At 34.1% G+C, this 23,493-nt stretch overlaps 2 protein-coding genes and 1 long non-coding RNA gene across 3 annotated transcripts; 1 reads left to right on the top strand and 2 right to left on the bottom strand.

Moving 5' to 3' along the window:
• The first annotated feature begins 10,289 nt into the window (after window positions 1-10,289).
• LOC111990146 (uncharacterized) lies at window positions 10,290-12,014 on the top strand. The gene has a single exon (XM_024021938.1). The coding sequence runs from the start codon at window positions 10,290-10,292 to the stop codon at window positions 12,012-12,014; it is 1,725 nt and encodes a 574-aa protein (XP_023877706.1).
• Window positions 12,015-13,606: 1,592 nt separating this feature from the next.
• On the bottom strand, window positions 13,607-14,487 carry LOC136065683 (uncharacterized). Its single transcript, XR_010627282.1, has 3 exons — window positions 14,437-14,487; window positions 14,264-14,323; window positions 13,607-14,074 (listed from the first exon to the last, which is right to left on the bottom strand). It is a non-coding gene; the product is annotated as an uncharacterized LOC136065683 (long non-coding RNA).
• A 1,141-nt stretch (window positions 14,488-15,628) lies between these two features.
• LOC136065682 (UDP-arabinose 4-epimerase 1-like) lies at window positions 15,629-22,204 on the bottom strand. The gene is made up of 9 exons (XM_065769210.1): window positions 22,094-22,204; window positions 21,165-21,306; window positions 20,801-20,895; window positions 20,466-20,612; window positions 19,477-19,586; window positions 17,457-17,530; window positions 17,176-17,306; window positions 16,283-16,377; window positions 15,629-15,979 (listed from the first exon to the last, which is right to left on the bottom strand). Exons 1-4 carry the CDS (start codon window positions 22,144-22,146, stop codon window positions 20,540-20,542), a joined length of 363 nt encoding a protein of 120 aa, XP_065625282.1. The 5' UTR covers window positions 22,147-22,204; the 3' UTR covers window positions 15,629-15,979; window positions 16,283-16,377; window positions 17,176-17,306; window positions 17,457-17,530; window positions 19,477-19,586; window positions 20,466-20,539.
• Between the last annotated feature and the right edge of the window lie 1,289 nt (window positions 22,205-23,493).

Here is a 23,493-nt window from a genome sequence, read left to right as displayed (position 1 = left end):
GATTCATGTGTACTCAACAGTGGCCCAGCACAAGCCCAGCCAATAAAAGGAGGTATATTTCATAGCCTCTGACCATAGGGAGTCACTATCTCCCTTTTGTGAGTGTTGGATGTCCATGTCAGGTGAAAATCTCACTCTTCCCCAAGATGGTCACGCCGTTGGCACAGACCAAAGATCCTTTACTTTAGCCAACGTTTCCTCTCCTTTGCTCACAGCCACTCCACGTGTAGGGTCCGGATGCAGCCATGTTAGCATTCTCACATGCCTTGGCTGGTGTAATGTACATTAGGAACTTAAAATAACCTTCATTAATTGAGCTTATAGGGCTCGAGTTTCATATTACATGGTACTTGAGTTCCACATGGCCTTTTTTAATAAAATAATCCACATTAGCATGTGCCATTTCTAGAGTTCAGTTACATGTCAAACTTGAGTTTTGCAAACTCGAATTTAAAAAAGGTGGTAGATTGCTAAATATTTCTTAAACAATGGTAAATCCTTACATATTTTGCCAAATAGTGGTATTTGACCAATTTGGTCATTCAATGGTTGCCAAATAGATTTATGAACAAATGAAAAATACAAAGTTTAATCAATGATGTCTTGCTTTTCTCTATTCCAATAAAGTGAAAAAAAAAAAAGAATAATAAAGTAAAAAAGAAGAAGGAGAAGTTTGTATCGGGTTAACTAAATTAAATTAAAATTCAGGACTTGTAAATTCATGTGCTTATTTTAAATAAATATATAAAGCTAAATGCAAGTACAAATCAAACCCTAAAATTAAATCAAATACCCTGAGAGAGAGAGAGAGAGGGAGAGAGAGAGAGAGAGAGAGAGAGAGAGAGAGTTAGGGCATGCAAAAGACTAAGAGTGACTCTAAGGAGGAGCCAACTATGACACGAGCCACCAACAAGACTCACAAAGAGAGGAGACTGTTTGAGGGTAGTGACTAGCTTGGTGTTTGCTTGAAGAGAGAGAATAGTGTTTCAGTATTTGGTAGAGAATAAAGTATTTGAGTGTTTGGGTAGTGACTGAGGTTCAGAGGTGCTATGGAGAATTCTCATTTAGTAACTCGAGTCTTTTAGACTCGAGTTTGCTTTAATATAATCGAGCCTCAACACCTCAAGTTCCAGGTGGATTTAATGGTTACACATGTATTAAAAAATTCACGTCAACATTGCTAGAGCATAAAACTCAAGTCTTTAAAGACTCAAGATATTAGATTACTAAATTGTTTCAAAAACCTGCTTACTTGAGAAATAGTTATTAAATTATGCTAAATGGCACTAATGTAATCATTAAAGCTATCAAGAGAATATTGACTAATAAGTTTGACATGAAAGATTTAGTTGTTGCAGATGTGATACTAGGAATGAAAATCTGATGGACTTGTCTTATATTAGGCTCCGTTTGGGAGGAGAGAATGAAATGGAATGAAAATAATATTTTTAGAATATTCTTCCTTCGCTCTTGTTTGGGAGTTTTAACGAAGAGAATGAAAAGTTCATTCCCTTGTTTGCAAGTTTAGGTGGGAGGAATTGAATGGTTTAGAGAGAATACTCATTCTCTTCTAAGCCCTCAAAATATCAAATTTTTGATCCTCCCAAATTGGGAGGAATAGGAGGGAATAGATTTAGGTTTAATAAAAATTTTATTGAAATTCCTAAATTACCCCTTGAATCTTAACCCTCTTTATTCTCAACCTGCCATACCAATATTTTTGCTCTCTCTTAGCCGCTCATTCTTTCTCACCCTGCTGCTAATCACAACCAGCCATACCCAACTGTGAGTTTTTCAATTGTTTTGACTTCATTGATTTATTTACTATTAAAAAGTTTTTCAATTGTTTCAATTGTTTTGCATTCATTGATTTTTTCTCAACTAGCCGTACTTAACTATTTGTATTCTGCTTGTGCACGTGTTCTTAATTCCTATCATTGATGCACAAGTAGCGTCAGGTCAGCATAGTGCAGTTTGCTGCTCCTTTCTCACGCTGCTGCTAATCTCAACCATCCATACCCAACTATGAGTTTTTCAATTTTTTTGATTGCATTGATTTATTTACTTTTAAAAAGTTTTTCAATTAAATTGTTTTCATTGATTTTTTTCTCAACTAGCCATACTCAACTATATGTATTCTGCTTGTGCATTTGTTCTTAATTCCTATCATTGATGCATAAGTTGCGTTGGGTCAGCATAGTACAGTTTGTTTCCTTTAAATGATACATGTAGTGTTTTTTTGTTTTTTTTCCTTTCATTCCCCTGTATTCGGTATGCTGGAACAGGGTTCATACTTTTGTGTAATACATGTGCTTTAATTTAATTTTGGTATGTTGGAACATGCTGGAACAGGCTTATATCAATAAAAGATTTGGGTAGACAATAGAGAACATGCTAGAACATGCAGGATCCTTATCAATATTACTTGTTCGTAGTTAAATTAAGTTCATTAGTTTCAATGAAATAGGTAGACGATAGAGTTGGGTAGATGATAATGCTAAACTAAATTAAGTCCATTACGTGTGCTTTAATTCTTATCATTGTAGATTATTAAAAAATTCCTATCATTGTCTTTTGTGTTAATGAATGCTAGTATACCCAGCTACCTGCTTGTCTCAAACATATTGGTCTACTGTGCAACAAATTAAATCATTAGACTATTAGTTTTTGACTTTAAAATTAAGTCCAAATATCTTAATATAATGTGTTTGAGTTATGGGTCTACTGTGCAACAAAATTATGAATGTGTTATTAGTCTTTGAGAGATAATGTTATAGTTTAACTTTTCTAATTGCTAGTGTACGTGTACTATAACAGATAATGTACTTTGAGGGATAGTGTTACAGTTTATCTCTCAAAGACATTAATGTACGTGTACTTTGAGAGATAATGTTATAATTTAACACTTTGAATCCTAAACAAAATTAATGTTTATAGTTTAATAGTTTTATTTTTAGATTAGTTGTAACACATTCATAATTAGTTAGACTAATAACGTAACTATTTTTTTAGAACATGTGCCCATAATTTTCTAAGTTGGATTGATAAAATAACTATTTTTTTACTTAGATGGATTTGAATGATGGGGTACTTAAGACCATAATTTTTTCGGACTTTATGTGGAAACTAGCCTTGGTTCATGCTGCATGTTGTTATTTGTGTTACATTATCCATCAAAGGAAACGACTAAAAAGAAGACGTGTTCCCCACATTCCTACACAATCAACCATAGAAAGACAAAAAGTTTGTGATGAAATAATGTCTCGACTTAGGAATAGTGAAAAATGCTATAATGTAATACGCATGGGTCCATAAGCTTTTCAAGGTTTGTGTGACATTTTGATGAGAGATGGTGATCTTCAAGACACATAGCGTGCCACGGTTGAAGAGCAAGTTGGCAAGTTTCTTCAAATGCTAGAACATTATTAGACGGCTCGTACAATGTCCTTTTTTTGTCATTCCGGTGAGACCATTAGTCGCCATTTTCATAACGTGTTAAGATCAATAATTATGTTAGAGGATCAATTCCTTCTACAACCTGATCGAACCCAAGTGCCACTTGAAATACTACAAAGTAGTAGGTTCAACCTATATTTTAAGGTAAATATATCATGCATATAATTTATATTTGATAGTAGTTTAGTACAAATATAAAGGTAAATGTTTTTGAGAGATAATGTTAATCTCAAGATTGTATTGGGGCACTTGATGAAACACATGTTCGTGTCAAAGTGTCTAATGAGGATGCACCAAGATATCGGGGTAGGAAGGATTACACGACACAAAATGTGTTGGCGGCATGCTTATTTGATTTAAAATTCACATACGTATTACCAGGTTGGGAAGGAACTGCTTTAGATTCAAGAATAATAAAGAGTGTTTTAACTAGAAACGATAACTTGAAAATCCCACAAGGTAAATTTAATTCAAATACGTATTAGGGTGTATTCTTTATAATTAAAAAAATTTTAGTATATAATTAATGTTTGTTATTGTTTATTAGGTAAATATTATCTTGTTGATGCGAGATACATGAATAGAAGTCGTCTGATTGCACCTTATAGGGGAGTGCCTTACCATTTAAAAGAATACTCTATTTGTCCCCCTAAAAATGCTAAAGAATTTTTTAATTTGTGACATGCATCACTACGCAATGCCATTGAAAGAGCATTTGGTGTACTGATAAAGAGATTTCCTATCATAGCAAGTACTACAGAGTCTACTTATTGTGTTGACACACAAAATGAAATCATTTTATCATGTTGTATACTTCATAATTATTTAATGGGTGTCGATCCTAATGAAAGTCTTATTGCTGAAGTTGATGAAGAGGTTTTACATTCTCATTGTGGACGTGTGGCCTCCACTACAAGAGAAGATGATGAGGATGCTAGGCAAGGAGATATTTTAAGAGATTCTATAGCATCAGCCATGTGGCAAAACTATCTCCGAATGTGATAGCTTTTGGGTTTATTGTTATAATGTTGTTTAAGACTGTTATGTTTAAATCACTTAGACCTAAATGTTATGCTAACTTCTCTTTTCAGTTTGATATTACTCTCTATCTCTTGATCATTAATATCAATATCTACACATTATTTTATATGTGTTTTTTGTCCTGTTAATTATAGCATAGGCAAGATATCAAAGAAGAATGGTGGAGACCCAAGCAAAGAAGTACAATGGAATAGTGTTATGGATGATGCTTTAGTGGATGCTTTTTTACATCAAGTGATCATAGGTGGTAGAGTAAATGGAACTTTTACCTCTAAGGCATATGATGACATAGTGAAAGAGTTGGTCGAAAAATTTCACATGGAGATTAACAAGGATAAGGTGAAAAATCGACAAAAGACACTAAAAAAGAATTTTCATGAATGCTATGACATATTTAAATAAGGATTGAGTGGTTTTGGATGGAATGATTCTTTAAATATATGGACAGCTGAACCAGAAGTTTGGGAGCCACTTATAGTGGTAAATTCCCATTTTTTGTTAGTTTAATTTTGTATTACATAATTATATATTTGTTGTATTAACATTTTTCTTTGTTTGTAACAATCTAAACCTACAACCAAGAAGTGGATGACAACACCTATGCCCAACTACTCTAAGATGGCACAACTTTGGGCTAAAGTTAGAGCAAAAGGTGATCATGCTGAAACTGCAAAGGAGAAACATGCTAGGTATGTTGCATCGACCACTATTGATGAGATTGATAATTTGGTATTCCAAAATGAAGTTTCTTTGAAGAACTTTGAAGTCGAAGATGATCAGAGGTCACCAAAAATTAATGTTGTATGTTCTCAAGTATCATCACAAGATGCAATGTCTTCTAAAAGCAAGAAAAGACAATTGGCAGAAGATAATGAACTCGGGAATGTAATTTCCCAGTCATTTGATAATGTATCAATGGCAATTGATAGGATGACTAAGGTTATGGCAAAGTGCTTTTCAAAGTCATACGGAGTAGAAGTTCACACAGCTTTGGGCGTATTGGACTTAGATCCAATATAAAAGACTGAGGCCTACATATTTTTGATGGAAAATCCAACATATAAGGAGATGTTCTTTGGTTGCCCAGATCATGAGCACAAATGTGTCTTATTGACACTGATATCTAGGCCTAAAAATTTTAAAAAGTGTGGGATTTTTTGGCCAACCTTAGTTTTAGAATTGATTATGTTATTTTGTTTTGTTTTGGCAAGACTCATTACCGAAGTTTTTTTTTTTTTTTTTTTTTTTTTTTTTTTTTTTTTTTTAAGATATTTGTTTGCATTTTTAGACAATATTTATTTTGTTGAGAATAAATATGTGATGCGTGAATTGCTTTACAACATAGAAATATACATAACTTATTTTTTATGTTCTTTAAAATGAGGGGTACAATAGTAATGTTATTACAAAATGATTCAATTCCGTTCCTTCTCATGTCACTTCCAAATGATGTTACTTACATTCCATTCCATTCCATTCCTTTCCATTTCTTTATTTTATAACATCCAAATATGATTTTTAAATTCCATTCCATTCCTTTCCCTACTAAATCCATTCCATTCCATTCCTTTAATGATCATTCCATTCAATTCTATTCAATTCCCTAATAAACTCCCAAATGGAGCCTTAATCATAATAGCATTCAAAGTAATGCCTTTTGATTTCACCTATTTCAACCACAGATTAGGGATGTATTGTTTTGAATGAAAAAGTTATTGTCAAGGTTGATGGATAAACCAAAATTGTTGTTTTAGCAAGTCAGGTTCAATTGACCCACTTTCCTTGGAGAAATTATACAGTCCTCTGGTGGACCACGTTACTTGTCTATCATTCCACTAAAAAACTTCCACTTATTTAAAATTGTTGTGTCAGTAATTAGTTTTTATTTTAAAAAAAAAATTCTAACTTAACAATTTTAAACAGGTATAAATTTTTTAGTGGAATGATAAATCACGTCGCTTGTATACCATGTGGACCTTATAATTTCTCCTTTCCCTGGGGTCCAAAAAGTCCTTACCCATACCCATTTTTCTAAGATCGAAGATATAAAATGGGGATTTTTTAGAAAATAACTACAAAACCCAAACAATAGCATAAGTTAGGCAACGTTTGAAACTATATTGGTTAATAACAATTCGACTTTAGTGAAATCGATTTCACTGTTCATATCGCCTATTTTTTGTCAGTTGAAGAAGCCATGTAGATAAAGAAATTGAGTCCTTTGGACTCATTTCTTATACATAGAAACCGACTTCAGTGAAGTCGATTTCTTTGTATAGAAAACGACTCCAGTGAAACGACTCCAGTGAAGTCGATTTCCTAGTCTCGTCAATCCATCTCACAACACCATTAGTCTCGTCCCACAGCTGAACGGGTCACGTGTAGTGAACAGAAAATCAATTTCAGAGAACTTAATTTTCGTCAATGATCCCCATCCCTCCACGTGCTGCCATAGGTCCTAGCTAGGACCTATTCTGCTCCTTACCGTGGGGCACCTTCTTAAGAATCACTCTTAAAGAAATGACTCTCTACTCTTAAAGAAACAACTCTCTACTCTTAAGAAACCCAGTACCTCATTTCCTAAAAAACCTCAGTACCTCATTTCCTAAACACTCATCTCACATAAACACTCTCAGGTAATGTTTTTACAATATTATTTGCTAGTTTTTTTTTTTGAAGAAAATATTTAGAACATATTAGGAAAAGTTTTGTTTTTGTTATTTGTTACATATTGTGATTATTTGCTAGTTTTTTTTTTTAATTAATATTAGGACACATTTATATAAGAACATGAATCTACTTAAGAAAAAATATCTATAATGACTAGTAATATTATGATTAATTGTTGGGAATATTTTTTTAAGAAAATATTTAGAACATATTAGGAAAAGTTTTTTTTTTTGTTATTCGTTAGTGTAAATATTGTGATTATTTGCTAGTTTTTTTTTTTTTTTTAATTTTTTAATTAATATTAGGACACATTTATATAAGATCTTTTTAATTAATAATAGGACACATTTATATAAGATCATGAATCTACTTAAGAAAAAATAATGACTAGTAATATTATGATTAATTATTGGGAATATTTTTTAAGAAAATATTTAGAACATATTAGGAAAAGTTTTGTTTTTGTTATTTGTTAGTGTAAATATTGTGATTATTTGCTAGTTTTTTTTTTTTAATTAATAATAGGACACATTTATATAAGATCATGAATCTACTTAAGAAAAAATAATGACTAGTAATATTATGATTAATTATTGGGAATATTTTTTAAGAAAATATTTAGAACATATTAGGAAAAGTTTTGTTTTTGTTATTTGTTAGTGTAAATATTGTGATTATTTGCTAGTTTTTTTTTATTTAATTTTTTAATTAATATTAGGACACATTTATATAAGATCATGAATCTACTTAAGAAAAAATATCTATAATGACTAGTAATATTATGATTAATTATTGGGAAAATTTTTTAAGGAAAATATTTAGAACATATTAGGAAAAGTTTTGTTTTTGTTATTTTTTAGTGTAAATATTGTGATTATTTGCTAGTTTTTTTTTTTAATTTTTTAATTAATATTAGGACACATTTATATAAGATCATGAATCTACTTAAGAAAAAATATCTACAATGACTAGTAATATTATGATTAATTATTGGGAAATTTTTTTTAAGAAAATATTTAGAACATATTAGGAAAAGTTTTGTTTTTGTTATTTGTTAGTGTAAATATTGTGATTATTTGCTAGTTTTTTTTTATTTAATTTTTTAATTAATATTAGGACACATTTATATAAGATCATGAATCTACTTAAGAAAAAATATCTATAATGACTAGTAATATTATGATTAATTATTGGGAAAATTTTTTAAGGAAAATATTTAGAACATATTAGGAAAAGTTTTGTTTTTGTTATTTTTTAGTGTAAATATTGTGATTATTTGCTAGTTTTTTTTTTTAATTTTTTAATTAATATTAGGACACATTTATATAAGATCATGAATCTACTTAAGAAAAAATATCTACAATGACTAGTAATATTATGATTAATTATTGGGAAATTTTTTTTAAGAAAATATTTAGAACATATTAGGAAAAGTTTTGTTTTTGTTATTTGTTAGTTTACATATTGTGATTATTTGCTATTTTTTTTTAATTAATATTAGGAGACATTTATATAAGATCATAAATCTACTTAAGAAAAAATATCTATAATGACTAGTAACATTATGATTAATTATTGGGAAATTTTTTTTAAGAAAATATTTAGAACATATTAGGAAAAGTTTTGTTTTTGTTATTTGTTAGTGTAAATATTGTGATTATTTGCTAGTTTTTTTTTTATTATTCTTTAATTAATATTAGGACACATTTATATAAGATCATGAATCTACTTAAGAAAAAATATCTATAATGACTAGTAATATTATGATTAATTATTGGGAATATTTAGTACATAATTGTGATTAAATTACAACATATTGGGAATTTTTTCTTTTGTTAGTGTAAATATTGTGATTAAATTGTTTGCTATGTTTTTTTAAAAAAAAAAAATTAATATTGTGATTATAGGGAATATTTAGTACCAAATATTGTGATTATTATGTTATTACTCACCATTTGGGAATATTTGTTTTGTTTGTTAGTGTAAATATTGTTGGCATTTCATACGCAAAGTTGTGTGATTGATGTTGATTGAGCGTTATAAATTTGTCACTAACACAATTGCACTTGATGATCTATAGGTTGACAATGATCCATATAAATATATACTACGGTGGACCCCTTAGCAGTGCCAACCCTTATGATGGATGCTCATTTCAAGGTCCGGGTATCTAGTGCTACTATATGATGATACGCCGTAAGTTAAAGACCTTGAATGAGCTGAAAGTAAAAATTATGGAAGAGTTGCAAGTGAACCCTACTTTACATGACATACATATTACTTTCCATTCTCTATATGAAGTCCTCAATCAATGCATTAATTACAGAAATATGGCGATAACAGAGGACAAACATGTGAAATTCATGTTTAGTAAGATGCAGAAATGGGAACAAGCAGCAGATTTTGAGTTATACGTCACTTTGGAGCCGCGTGCGGAAGTCGGCGTAGAGGAAGAAATTGTACAAACAACTACATCTCTACAATTTGCAGTCCTAGATGATTGATGCACCATATTGGGAGGCTATACACCCCCTTTTCAAGAGACACCAGCAACAATTGAGAGCGAACCTGGAAATAGATATGAAGATCAATTGTGTACACATAGAGGTGAATCCTTTACAGTTCCAGTAGTTGAAGATGAAGACGAAGACTGTGTTGGGGAAGATGTTAACGATAGAGATGAGTACGAAGAGAGGATTGACAATGGCGACTTTGACAGGGGTCTTGATGACCATGAAATTGCTCCCATTCTTCATGTTGATGATATGGCTGAATGTGATGAAGATGATGCGAACGCTAATGTTAAAGTTCATCATGTTACTAATAGGACCCCCATTTATGAACCTCCTGCCTCATCATTTTATGAAAATACTTGGGAATATGGTTGATCCTGAAGTTGATCAGCAAGCATTTGGTTCTTCTTGGAATGCAGACATGAATTTTACGAAAGGGTTGATTTTTGCAAATAAAGAGGCGATGAAACGTGCATTAACAATTTATGCCGCAAAGTATAACAGAAACATTATCACTAGTAGGTCGACCAAAAGTAGACTGGCTGTGAAATGCGTCGATGAGTCATGCATATGGTACGTTGGGGTAGTCGAGAAGCCTGAATATGGACTATGGATGGTCCATCTTATAAGGGTCCTCATAGTTGTATACCCCTTGCCACGGCCCTTTATGATAGAATGATGGATTGTAATTTTCTTGCAACAGAATTTGTTCCATTGTTGCAAGAAAAACACACGGCAACAATTTATCACCTCAGATATTTCATTAAAGGGAAGTATTATGGGCATAAGCTTTCTTACAATAAGATATGGGATGCGAAACAACGAGCTATTGCAAAGATATTTGGGGATTGGGAAGAGTCTTACCAAAGGTTGAGAAAGTTATTGTTGACATACTTGGATCAAGAACCTGGCACCCGGTTCTGGTGTCACACCATACCCAAGGACGAGTTCGGTGATACAATATTGCGCTATGTATTTTGGGCTTTCGCTCCATGCATTGAAGGATTTAGACATTGTAAGCCAGTGATCAGTATTGATGGGACTCATTTGTATGGTAAATATCGAGGGGTGTTATTGATTGCAGTGGCCACCGATGCCAACAACAAGGTTTTGTCACTCGCCTTTGCCGTTGTGGACAAAGAGTCAAGGCCTAGTTGGAGGTGGTTTTTAGAACGCCTCAGGAATGCACTAGGGGATGTGATAGTAGATAAGGACATCTGCATAATTTCTGACCGACATAAAGGTATTCAAAATGCAATTATAAACTGGCCTAGAGTTGATGATGGACGAGTACGAGTAGTTCACAGATATTGCCTTCGACATGTTGCTAGTAACTTCAACACGCATTTTCAGGACGCCAGTTTAAAGTCATTGGCCTTGCAAGCAGGGTATGCTACTCAGGAAGCTAAATTTGAGTTGTACATGCAACCCATCAAGGAAGCTGAGATCGAGGCCCTTAGGAAGAAACGGAGAACCGAGCTGCAGGAAAGTGAGCCCGACTCATCCATCGTGCCATACACATATCTAATGAAAGAGGATTTACAAATGTGGACCCAGCTATATGATGGTGGATACTGTTATGGGGCTATGACAACTAATGTCTCGGAATGCTTCAATGGAGTATTGAAAGGTGCCCGTGGCCTACCCATTGCTACAATGGTTGAATTCATTTGGAGCAAACTTGTTGCGTATTTCCATGATCGACACAAAGAAATTACTCATGATCTCTCAAATGCCAAGGTATGGAGTAAATATGCCTTAGAAATCTATGGAAAAAACCTGCAAAAATCTATTTCACACCAAATAGCAGCGTATAATAATCAGAATGGTATATATCAAGTAATTACTGCATACAACATCAATAGCTCTGGAGGGGGACACCATAGTCATGAAGTAAACCTAATAGCCAGAACACGTCGTTGTGGAAAGTGGCAAAATCGAAAGATCCCTTATTCTCATGCAATTAAAGCTCTTCAGCACTTGGGGCAAGATGCGACTACATATATTGACCCATGTTATAGTTTGGAGAACACCATTTGTACCTACTCACATCCATTTGTAGTGCTAGTGTCAGATACATTGTGGAGGGATATGGATGGTCCAAAGTGGGTGCCTGACCCAAACCTATTGTGGGGCAAAGGTCGACCTGTGACATCTAGGACACGGAATGAGATGGATGGGGTTCAGCGAGAACCGAGAACCCGGAGGCCAGATTCTGACTTGAGGGAGATTCAACAAAAGCAAAGTTGTGGACTGTGTCATCAACATGGGCATAACAGTAGAAGATGTCCGCTTTCCCGTGGGGTTTCGACAAGCGGTAATGATCCAAACTAGGTAAGTGATGTTTTTATATAAAATGCCATGATGGACATCAATTAAATGTTGTTGCCTTGATTTCAGCATATTTAAATTAGAAAATGGCTAGATATTAAAACCAATCTTGCATGTATAAATCCAATGATTTTAGGGCTACTAGTAGAATTTCTAAAAAAAATTTCATATCTAATCCACTTCAACCTATTCCACCCACCACCAAAAGAAAGAACCCAAAATAAAAATAACAAAAAAATTCAGTTCTTCATTGTACTTTCAAACAACAAATTAGTATCTTCCATGATCCATGCCAAATTTGTTGTATAGAACTGCAGGAATTGGCAAAAGTGCCATAAATTTATATTGTTCAAAGCAGAAGGCATTGCAATGTAGTACATTGATTGCTGAGCATATTTATAACACAAAAATTAGGAAACATGTATCAACAGAGCAAGAAACTCACTGACTATTACAAATTAAGACAAAACATAACAGGTACTCTAGGGATGCTTTTATATAAAATGCCATGATTGTATCAATTAGCCAAGTTGCATAGATTAGTGCGTATGTTTTGGCTTTTGGTATCTAACAACAATATTTGAATTTTTATCAGGCATGCAGATACTCGCTTTTGGACTAGCATTGTAGATGTAAATTAAGGTTCTCTTTATTGTGTATTTGAACTTACTACTACGTTGTATGCAGACAATTATTACTACTAGGTTTTATGCAGACAATTATTATTTTGTTTATCATTGAATGAACTTGTAATCAAAGTATTCTATATCCAATGTATCTGTTTCTAGATTGTGATATTATGAATGTTTAATTTTGCCTTTCAATTAGTTGTTAATTATTTCCATTCTTTTCCCCCTCTGAAACGTTATATAGCATCATTAAGTTATTCTCATTCTAAGAAAATCTCATCTTGCAAATAATGCTGGACATAGTGTAGAGTAAGAATGCAATTAGCAAGTCAAGAGGTTAGAATAATGTTGCTTTTTTGAGTTACACGTCTTCTACACTTATTTCCATGAGAATTTGTATTGTACGTAACTACTGTTTATTATTGTCTTTCCATCCTAATTCATAAGACAATGTATGGCAATTTGTCTTATCAAGAAGCTATTAAACTGAATAAGCTAGGGGAAAAAACCTATGTCATTATGGTCGATTTGTTTACGCTTGGAAGAAAAAAAAACAATAACAAAGCTGAAGAAATTATTCATCTATGTCATCTATTTTATCACATACAAGATTGGTTCCATCAAATATTCCAATCAATTATTCAATTTATTCTTACAACTTCTTGTGTATTTTCTTTGACTCGTGGCTCAATGGAGCAAGATGTAGAAACTTAGATGGCAAATAATATGTATAACAATATAAGTGATCTGCTTTTGTTCACGAATCATGATAAATTGAAACAACCTTGTAGGAAGTTAAATAAGTACAACTCATGCACATTTGTTCTTTCCCCTTTGAAATGTGAATTTATTTTCACTTCATTGAAAGTAAGGTTAATTATAATAGCATTTGCATAAGGTTTTGCACCCACTAAGATTCCAAAAATCCCGACACAACTGGTTAGATAATAAGATTTGCAAACGCAATTTTTCAACACAGGAAAGCGCAAGGCTGCATGAATTAAATGCCACAATTATCTCATTTTGGCCAACTCTCTCATAGATAAGTAACAAGGAAAACACCAAAATGATCTCACGGGTGAGAAATGGAAGTATAGGCTCTGACAAGAGATATAATAATTTCACTACTATAATTTAGTCACTTTGGTTTGCAATGAATCAGCCATAACAATAACCTTAGAATCACGAGGAAAATAGCTTACATTGAATTCTACAAGCAAATTACTAAGATTAACAAGCAATGGTATAATTCAAAGGTCCGCTCTCCCAGGATATCTAGGGAAAGGAATAACGTCTCTGATATTCTCAATGGCAATGGCAAAAAGAAGCATGCGTTCAAAACCAAGACCAAAACCACTATGTTTTACTATTCCATAACGCCGCAGGTCAAGGTACCACTCATATGGCTCAAGAGGAAGCCCCATCTCTTGTATTCTACAAAAAAAAGAAAGTATTTCGACAAAATTGCTTCAATAATTCAAGGAAAAATGATTTCTATGGAGTGAAGTCTAATCAAGGAAAATAAATGTCAAATCTTTGGGAAAATAACTAGTGAAAAATTTTAGCATCATTTGGAAATTCACACCCCAAAAAGAGACCAATCAAGCATAAACATTCCCATACCTCTGCTAAATAACCTTTGTAACGCTCCTCCCTTTGGCTTCCTCCATTTAACTCACCCACCTGGAATTTAAGACATATATCAATTTGTTCACATGCAAAGATGCGGCAAAAATTAAAACCAGAATTAAGTACATCAAAACCAAACAACAAACAGGTAGAATAAGACAATGTACCTTTCATAAAAGACAGTCACAGACCTTTCATGTTCAAAAGCTAAATCAATCCCCCATTTAACACTATTCTCAAACTTCTGGCCATTTCACAGCATCCTCTAGAAGTTCAACAGCTTCTGTATATGAAATCCGCTCAAAATGGGTGGAAGATACCATTCTTAGGCGCTCAATGCAAGTTTTATCAAACTTATCAGCCATAAACTCCATATCATCAAGGCAGTTTTCAAGTAACCACTGATACAAAAATCTCACATATGCCTCTGCACACTTCATATATACAAAAACAGACACTTTAATTTTACATCTGTGTATTACATTTTATACAACATGTATATACGTGCACCACAAACAGATAAAACATCAACATTTCAGCCTTTTTTTACCCAGCAATTGACATTTCAACCAATATTTCCTTGTATTTCTTAACAGCCTATTGCATAACAGCTTGCATTGCAATCCCAACACATAACAATTGCTGATGAAATAGTGCAGATGGATGAGCAAAGCGGTGTAAAATGAATTCATTGGAACCAAACCCTATTATCTTGAAATTGCACTGCTCCTTCGACAAAGCCATGTCAAGGTTGATGTATTTAACAACAATTAATTTATTAAATTATGATAACGGAGCTGCCCACACCAGGATTTTCTATGGGATACAAACACACATTTCAACCTCAAAACCCCATGGATCAATGGTATAATAGATTGACACCTCATGGGCTGTTAAGTACATTGAAACTCTACAACCGTCTAAGTGGGGGAAAGGTGGAGAGAAACTCGGGCAATGTATTCATCCCAAAAATAAACCAAAAACAAAACAAATCTTGGGCAGCATAAGTAAATTGAATCACTGGTCAAAGTTCCAAATTGCAACTCTGAAAAAAAACTACAAATAGACCTCATTATTTCATACTTGATTAAACCACCCCGGTCGTTCACGCTATGAAATAACAATCTCATATGATAAATGAAAATTATGAGAGAATCAGAAGAAATTCCAATTTCGTCAACTGGACACAACGTCTTAACAATAATTTAGCTGCCTTGTTAAGTTCCTTGCAGTTTGGAACAGCATTTATCTAATAAAATCATCAGAAAAGCATTTTATACCCAAACCAAAGCCCCACGTTGGTACCATACCTACATTTTGAATTTACTGTAGTGTGAGCAAAATGCTATGCTCTTTGCCTAAAAAAGAATTAACTGCAGTAATTAAACCAGCTGATTGAAATCATACTTCGTAGTTGTCTTAGCCTTACAAACTACAAGAAACCCCCTTTTTTTGAGAAATCAAAAGGTAACACTCTCTCTTGTGAGCAAGCAGTATTAAAATGAGGAGCATCATATCATATACAAACACCATCTAGCTAAAAACAAGTGTCTCTAGTGACGACATGAATTATGCTGTTACAAGCCATCGTGTTAAAATCTAGGAGCTATACTATCAGGTAAGAAGGCCGTATGACGGCAAGTCTTCCAGCCGTGTGATGTCTTCAAGCAACTCTTTTTCCAGTTGACGCCGTGTGGATTTCATCACCGTCTGTAGAGAAAAACAACATAAGAGAACACAATTCAACAAAGAAAAATTACAAACAATCAAATAGCAGCCAGGAAAACAGCCATTGCTGCTAATAAACACAGCATCTGTGAATACAAGAACAACTTCTCCAATAATTATGATTCAAGCTATTTCTGTTAAGCAAGAGGACAAGTGGACAACCGTAGATACTATTATAAGGTTTTCCATTAACCTGTTCATCGATGACAGTCTTCAAAAGACTCATTGTAACTTAAAATGTTCTCGACATTGCTACAAGGAAATCTCAGGGTGAAGAATACATACATTGAAATCCATATATGATGCACGCATATTAAGCCATTGTTGATCCATTAGCTTGAACGTGATGCAATAGAGAAGATCAAATGCCGATTCATTTTCTGTCATGCAAAAAACATCATAAGAGAAGATCAAATGCCAATTCATTTTGTCAAGCAAAAAAAATTATGATGTTTGAAGATAAATACTTGCAATAGAAAATGACATTAACTTAATGAAAGAACCAGATAATTCTTAACATAGATCCTCAGAATCATGGTGGCAAATATAGCAGGAAGCAATACTCTATACTTGCAATAGATATGGTTTCTAGTCCCAAGAGAGATGACAGGTCACAGTGCCATTTCAAGTCATTTTTCAGTGACAGTATCAGTTTCCTTTTACCTTTGGAAGTACAAGCTTTCAATAAACTGTATAGGTAACAAATCTTTTGCTAGATATGCAGGCCAAATGAATTAAGATAATTGCCATAATATGATTTGGAAAGCACCAAAAAATATTTATTTTTATTTAATTTTGGAAGTCAAAATTTTTTTTTTTTTTTTTTTTTGGGTCAGGTAGAGTTTTATTGTTTTATTAGGTTAATACTTTTTTATTTAATTCCCAGTGTTGAGGTTATCTTTGTAATTCAATAATTGGGATCTCCCAAATCAATTGGAATTAGGGTTTTCTATGTGCACTAGAGTAACGGTTGAATCATAGTCTGCATAAGTATGGTATTGTCCTCCTAAGGAGACAAATTAAAATTTGATTGATGAATAAAATTTCTCTTGAAATCTTTCCAATGGTCTACTGCTGACTGCACCCAACCCTAGGTGCTAAATCCTAGAGGTTTTGTTCTCTCTTGCTAGGAGATGGTGGTTGTAGTTCACTTCTACCACATGGGCTGTACATATTACCTTTAACAATGCCTGACGTGCAGCTTCTCTGTCCAGCTCCCTCTTCCTTTTGGCCTCAGCTACAGCTTCTGCTTTGGCCTTCCTTCGAAACTCTTCAGCAGCCTTGGCCTCTGCTTGCAACCGTGCTTTCTCTAATGACAAAACACAAAGCAAAAATCAATATCTTGTATGGCTTAGTAACTGATTAGAAGAAATGAGAAAAATTCTCAATGTGAGAGAGAGAGATAAAATTTCAATCAGCAGAATGCTCATATGAATTTTTCCGAGATATTATGACATACCTTAATAGCACTAACAGGAGCTGAAGCTTTAACAGCATCAGGTTCACTCCCAGAAGAACTGCCTGAATCTGAATCTGTAAAAAAGATAGCATACAAGATTTCAAAAAAAAAAAAAAAAAAAAAAAAAAAAAAAAAGTTAAACTAAAATAGTAACAAGTTATAGAACAATCATTCCAACTACAAGCACAATTACATAAAGGCCTATATAAATTTTCATAAGCCCACTTTGGAAGATAGTTGATGAGCAGCAGCTGAAACATATATGTCATTACCAGTGCAAATGGCCATTCAATGCTCTCTTCCTCAGCCAAGAAATTTAATTCCTGATATATATATATATATATATTTCCCCCCTTCTAAAGAGCTCAATAAGTGCAAATAAGCACAACCTAAGAGAGGGAAATTCTTAGCTTCACCCCCAGCCTACCCTGTAAGTCAAAAAGTCATCAAAAAGTTTTAGGAATTAAATGCACTGTTAACATCTAGACATCTTTAGGTCCTGAAAATATATCCATTAGGACCTAGTCACATCAGCGTGCAAATGCATTTCAACTTAAAATATGAAGTTTCTGTGCATTAAAATAGTATATAAAACTTCATTCATTCATTTCAAAACAAATGGGCCCTGGACCTTCAACAACAAAATTGCTGACAAAGCACACTCTGTAGGAGCTTCCAGCAAACAAAAGCCAATAACCACATTACATTCAGGGAAAATCTACAGGCCATATTCAATCTACAAGTAAAGCATTTTCTTTGATAAGTCAAGTAAAGTCATTACATGGCCTAAAGAACCACAAAACCAAGCTCTAGGAAAACTAAGCCGGGGCAGAACTACCTGCAACCTTAGGGGGCCAACACTCCCCCCACCCCTCCCACCTTAATAAAAATAAAAATAAATAAATAAATAAAAAATCCCAATGGTCCTCTTAAAAAAAGAATTTGAGAGAAATAATGAACTTTCCATGATTTCATTTTACATTGAAAATTTTGCTCTTATATCAGTTAGTGTTTTTGTTCATTTATAGTTTTGAAAACTTCATTGGTTCCATCGTAATTTTTTTATTTACTTTGGTAGGCAATTTGGTAATTTATATTGAAAGTAAAATTTTTAAGAATTTCACTGTGGAGATGCATGATAATAGATTAATTTTATTATATGAAAGATCAAGCTAGACATTAGAGTTTAAAAAATGATAACAGCTCTTAAAAAATTAGTAAAATATATATACACCATAGAATTTGTTAATTATGACTTATTCTAGTATTACAAAATTAAAATATATAGCACATTAGGGGTTTGTTTTGACTAAAGTATCAGTAGCATAATGAAGAAATGAACTCCCAATTTAACAGTAACTAAATATATTTGATGAGGTGGAAAACAGACTTCAACTTATCAAAGGCACAATAGGAAATGTTTATACGAAGAAAACCATAGGTTTCTTTCTTAGGTAAAGGAATGGTTTCCAGCTTTTTTTTTAGGGGGGGGTGGGGTGGTGTGGGGGGGGATTTGGGAGGGGGTTGCAAATCTCAAATTTGGCAAGAGAGTACATAATATGTTTCAAAGTGTGTATAAAAACTATAGAGTACATAATATCTTCAAACATAAGTCTCTCAAATGAGAACTGATCTAAAATGGTTAAGCTTACAGGGAAATCCTCCACTCCACTCTCCAAATTTCAGTAAATTGAAAGCAAATTGTGAAACCAAAAAACAAATGAACAGTACACAGAAACACGAACCATTGTGAGGGGTTACATGCCCTCTCACAATGCATTTGGGACTAAGACTACAATGTTTAATACAAATCAGTACTTCATTATGCATCCATCAAATGCGATTTGTGAGAACATGGAAGTTATAAAAATCATCAGAGAACGTGGATATCCACCCACCAAATTTCCTTCTTTGTAAAAGCTAGAGACTTAGAACTGACAGGGTACCCAAAGAGCATAAGAAAGGAACTGATGCCGTTGTGCCTAACAGAAGCCAATTAATCAAATCTCAAGATTTTTACCTGGGCAGGGGTTAAATCAAATGAGGGACGAGCATCGTTTTCTCTTCTCTGTGCGCACACACAAGAAAGACCTCTTCCAAGCCATGCTGCCGATCCTGCTACAACTTCAGCTGTAAAAAGGTTAAACCCCCACTAATGAAAATCACCTTTCTAAATATTAAGCTGCAGAGTTTTATTTTCGGATCTTACATTTGACGACCCACTAATGAAAAAATCAACTTTCTAAATATTCAGTTGCAAAGCTATATTATCCGAATGTACATTATGACAGAATTAACTAGATCTACAAACTTCTTCTTTTTTCATCAGTAAAACCAAAGCACACTGAACTGAAGACTGTTCACCGTCGACAGAGTTTTGCAAAGTACGCCTTTAACAACAAATAAGGGCTGTTAGTTGATTTATAAACTACAATATCAAGGCAAAATCAAATCACATCAACTCGTAAATGCAGGACACACCCCCCCATAAATCACCATTTACACACAGTCAAAAAACACATTTACTGTTATCGATCAATTGAACAAAACTCGTAATGATACGAAACTTATCACGCAAAACTAATGCAATTTTTAAATTCTTTTGGCTGATTCAAAACTACAGTTATTCCAATCTAACATCAATGAACTAGAGTAACCACTAAACAACAGTGTTTTCGTCGCGATTATGAGCTTCACAGACAGTAAATTTCACAGTAATACAGTAATGCCACTACACGGTGACTTTCTTCTTCATCACCAACAAAACCCTAGCCAATCCTCTTCCTCACCAATCCGAAACCGAACTCCAATCCAAATCCAAATCCTCTCTCTCTCTCTCTCTCTCAACCACAAAACATAACGGAGCTGCCCACACCAGGATTTTCTATGGGGTACAAACACACATTTCAACCTCATTTGAAGCATTCAATAGAACTTCAAAACTCTATAGATCAGCCTTCTCAAACACCATAAATATCAATGAGTATACAAGACATAGGTTTCACATACCTTAAGTTCTGCAAATGCTATTTCAGGCTCCACCATCCAGAACTCAGCTTGTCATGTAATAACTAAGCTTACCTTCAGTCCAGGCATAGTACCACTAGCTGCATCTCCACAAGCACCAGAGATTCGTCCATGTTCACATTGAAGTATCTAACAATTTAAAAAAGGAAAAACAGATCCTTGACAATCAGGATAATTGATTCTGGCCTATCAAAGTTCTTATTTTATAAGAAAAAAGAGAGCAGAGAGGGTGAAGTCTGGCCATCCATTATTGTTGTCACATGTCAAAAAAAGAGTTAAACTGATTTAAATAACATAAGATTACAGCTAAACCAAACCTTAGGATCATGACTGCCATGTCTGAATTTTTAGAAAAATCCAAGATGATATCTTCTGCCATTTTTGTAGCTTTTCCATATGGATTAATGGGGGCCTGAAATCATGCAACAAAGTTTGAGTCTTATAACAATAAGACCACTTACACATATAAAATAGTACTAGGGTACTAGCATGCCACCCGAAATTTTATTGCCTCACAGAAAAAAGGAAAACAAAACCAATAATCTTATTCTTTTCTTTTTTTTTTCCCTGTTAAGTCCGATAATAAATAAAAATAATAATATTGATGTCAATATAACCAATCTTTATCCAATTAACAATTAAAATTTCAGAAAAAAAAAGAGGAGGGTGTAGAACCCTCACCTGAGGAGTTACTTCCGTAATAGGCATCTTGTCAGATTCCCCATATGTTGCACATGTACTAGAATATGTCAATTTCTTCGCACCATGTGCTGCCATGGCCTCTAATATTACCAAAGTATTTGATGTAATATTATGATAATACCTGTTGCAACAAGGTCAAAAATGTAATTAGGAACATAATTTACAAGTTTCCACAAGATGAAGCACCAATTTACTTGCTGAAGGGGAATAAAGCAAATTTAAAACAAAATAAACTTGAGCGAAGAAAAGCATAGCAAAACAAAGCATATACACTAGAACAAATTCATATATGCAAAGCATGACCCATAAAAAGTCAACCTCAATCCAAATCCAACTCTAACTTGCTGCCAGACCTAATAAAATGAATCCCAAACGGGCCAAACCCATTGATAGAGATTTCAACATTAGCAAGCTATCATCTCTCCACACCCGAGTGGATGGGCTTTAGCAATCAACTATGGTAAAGGAAAATTAATACATTTCAAAACATTATAGATTTGGTCACATTCCATTTGGATATTATTACAACACAACCAAAAAGGGTATAATCCATTAATCCCACTATGAAATTTCAGATTCATGTTAATTGGGCCAAAATTTCATAATTTTAAATTTGCTTGAATTTGATCCAAGCAAGCTTTACAATTTCATGCTATTGTTAGAAAGTTGCTGACATTGGGAAATCTAGTAATAGCAAGTATCCTCCCAATCAGAGTGACTAACAAACTTTACATGCATCATTTACAATTTTTCTCATGTAAAACATTTTAATGATAATCCCTGAGTTCTACATTTATGGTTTCCATAAAATTTAAACTTGTTCAAGAAAGTTTGAATTCCTAAGATGCAAGAAATACAAGTCCCACAAGCGAGAACACTGTGTACTAGATATCGAAAGCAATACTTACTTAAGCGGGAAAAGGGTGCTTTCCCCAACATATGCTACAGCTGCAAAATGCATAACAGCATCAAATGCATTCTCTGAGAATATTTTATTAACCTGAAAAATCTATTAAGGTAAACTCCAGGTGTGACTATTTATATTAAAGTAACAAGTCTTACATGAAGTTTATTCTATAAAGGGCACCTTCGGCATAAAATATATATATATAAAGGGCATAATAAGGATACAGTTTTTGCATTTGATACAGATGGGATGCTGATCCTAATGCATTTTACGTTTATGCTGTCTCCTATAATGTTTGGTAGATGGGGGAGGGGGTACTGCATCTCCTTGGTGAGGCTCCTCGCGTTGCTGCAAAGATGGAGTTACAACCAAACAATGGATTAGATGAATTATAATAGCATTAACAACAATTACTCAATATTCATTACATTAAATGAGTTGTCATACCGTGGGGCCAGCCTCGTGTCCTGCTTTGCGACCACCTGTCCCACAAGGAGGTGCTTTTGTTGTGCGTTTAGGTCGACCTTGTGGGGGTGACTGTAACCCAACAACTACCTGCTCAGTCTCAACATGCACATCTGGCATATTTGCTTGACTCCTAACAACTTAAGATCCTACAACTGCGGGGGAGGATGGTGTAGCAGATGAAGTGTGAGTGAGGCCCGTAGTCATGGGATCTATATGCAGTCCAGGAGTGGGCATGGATGACATGGAGTGACTATGGGGTGATACATGGTCTATATGACCAATGCTGTACGAGGGGAATTGAGTGTGCATGATAGGAGAGGGCTGACTGAAATCATAGTCGAGATCAAAGGATGGCGGAGTAAATGAAAGATGAGCGGGGTCAAAAAATGTACGTGGGGTGTGTGAAGGGATCTCGGGGTGAGAAGATGCATGAGAAGTGGGTAGAGGGATCTCTAGGTCAGGAACTGCATAAGCAGTACCTGGAGGGATATCTGGGGAAGGAGATGCATGTGGACGTGGAGGGAACTCTGGGGCAGGAGATGCATGTGGGGGTGGAGGGAACTCTGGCTCAAGGGATGCATGTGGGGGTGGAGGGGGATTCGGCCTACTGACAACCTGATGGGGTGCACCACGCTGACCATGGCTATGGCTAGCACGATTTGAGCTCGTGCTTGGTTGTCCAGTATCTTCTGTTGCATCTAGATTTGCCCCATCGGTCTCTTCCAAGGGAAGTTTGGTAGTTATACGATGAAGGCATTCCACATATTTAAATACAGCTGAGATATGCTTGTACATGGGACTACCTACTGTATATTGCGTCAACATTTGCTTGTGATTGGCAACCTGCAAGTACAAAAATACAATTAGTACATCTAACAAAAAAAAATTGTGATATGCAACAAAAATTGAAAAGAATGGTCGAAGCGATTACCA

The sequence above is a fragment of the Quercus suber genome, unplaced genomic scaffold (genome assembly GCF_002906115.3).
Source record: "Quercus suber isolate HL8 unplaced genomic scaffold, Cork oak 2.0 scaffold_1081, whole genome shotgun sequence".
Lineage (NCBI taxonomy): Eukaryota > Viridiplantae > Streptophyta > Magnoliopsida > Fagales > Fagaceae > Quercus > Quercus suber.
Note: the sequence above shows the minus strand (reverse complement) of the source record. Positions and strands in the feature narration are given on the sequence as shown.

Coding starts and splice junctions, on each gene's coding strand:
- LOC111990146 (XM_024021938.1), top strand. CDS start 10,290: ATGGATGGTCCATCTTATAAGGGTCCTCATAGTTGTATACCCCTTGCC.
- LOC136065682 (XM_065769210.1), bottom strand. CDS start 22,146: ATGCATTTTGCAGCTGTAGCATATGTTGGGGAAAGCACCCTTTTCCCG. Junction 21,307..22,093: donor AGCACCCTTTTCCCGCTTAA/GTAAGTATTGCT, acceptor TTGTTGCAACAG/GTATTATCATAATATTACAT. Junction 20,896..21,164: donor TTACGGAAGTAACTCCTCAG/GTGAGGGTTCTA, acceptor GCATGATTTCAG/GCCCCCATTAATCCATATGG.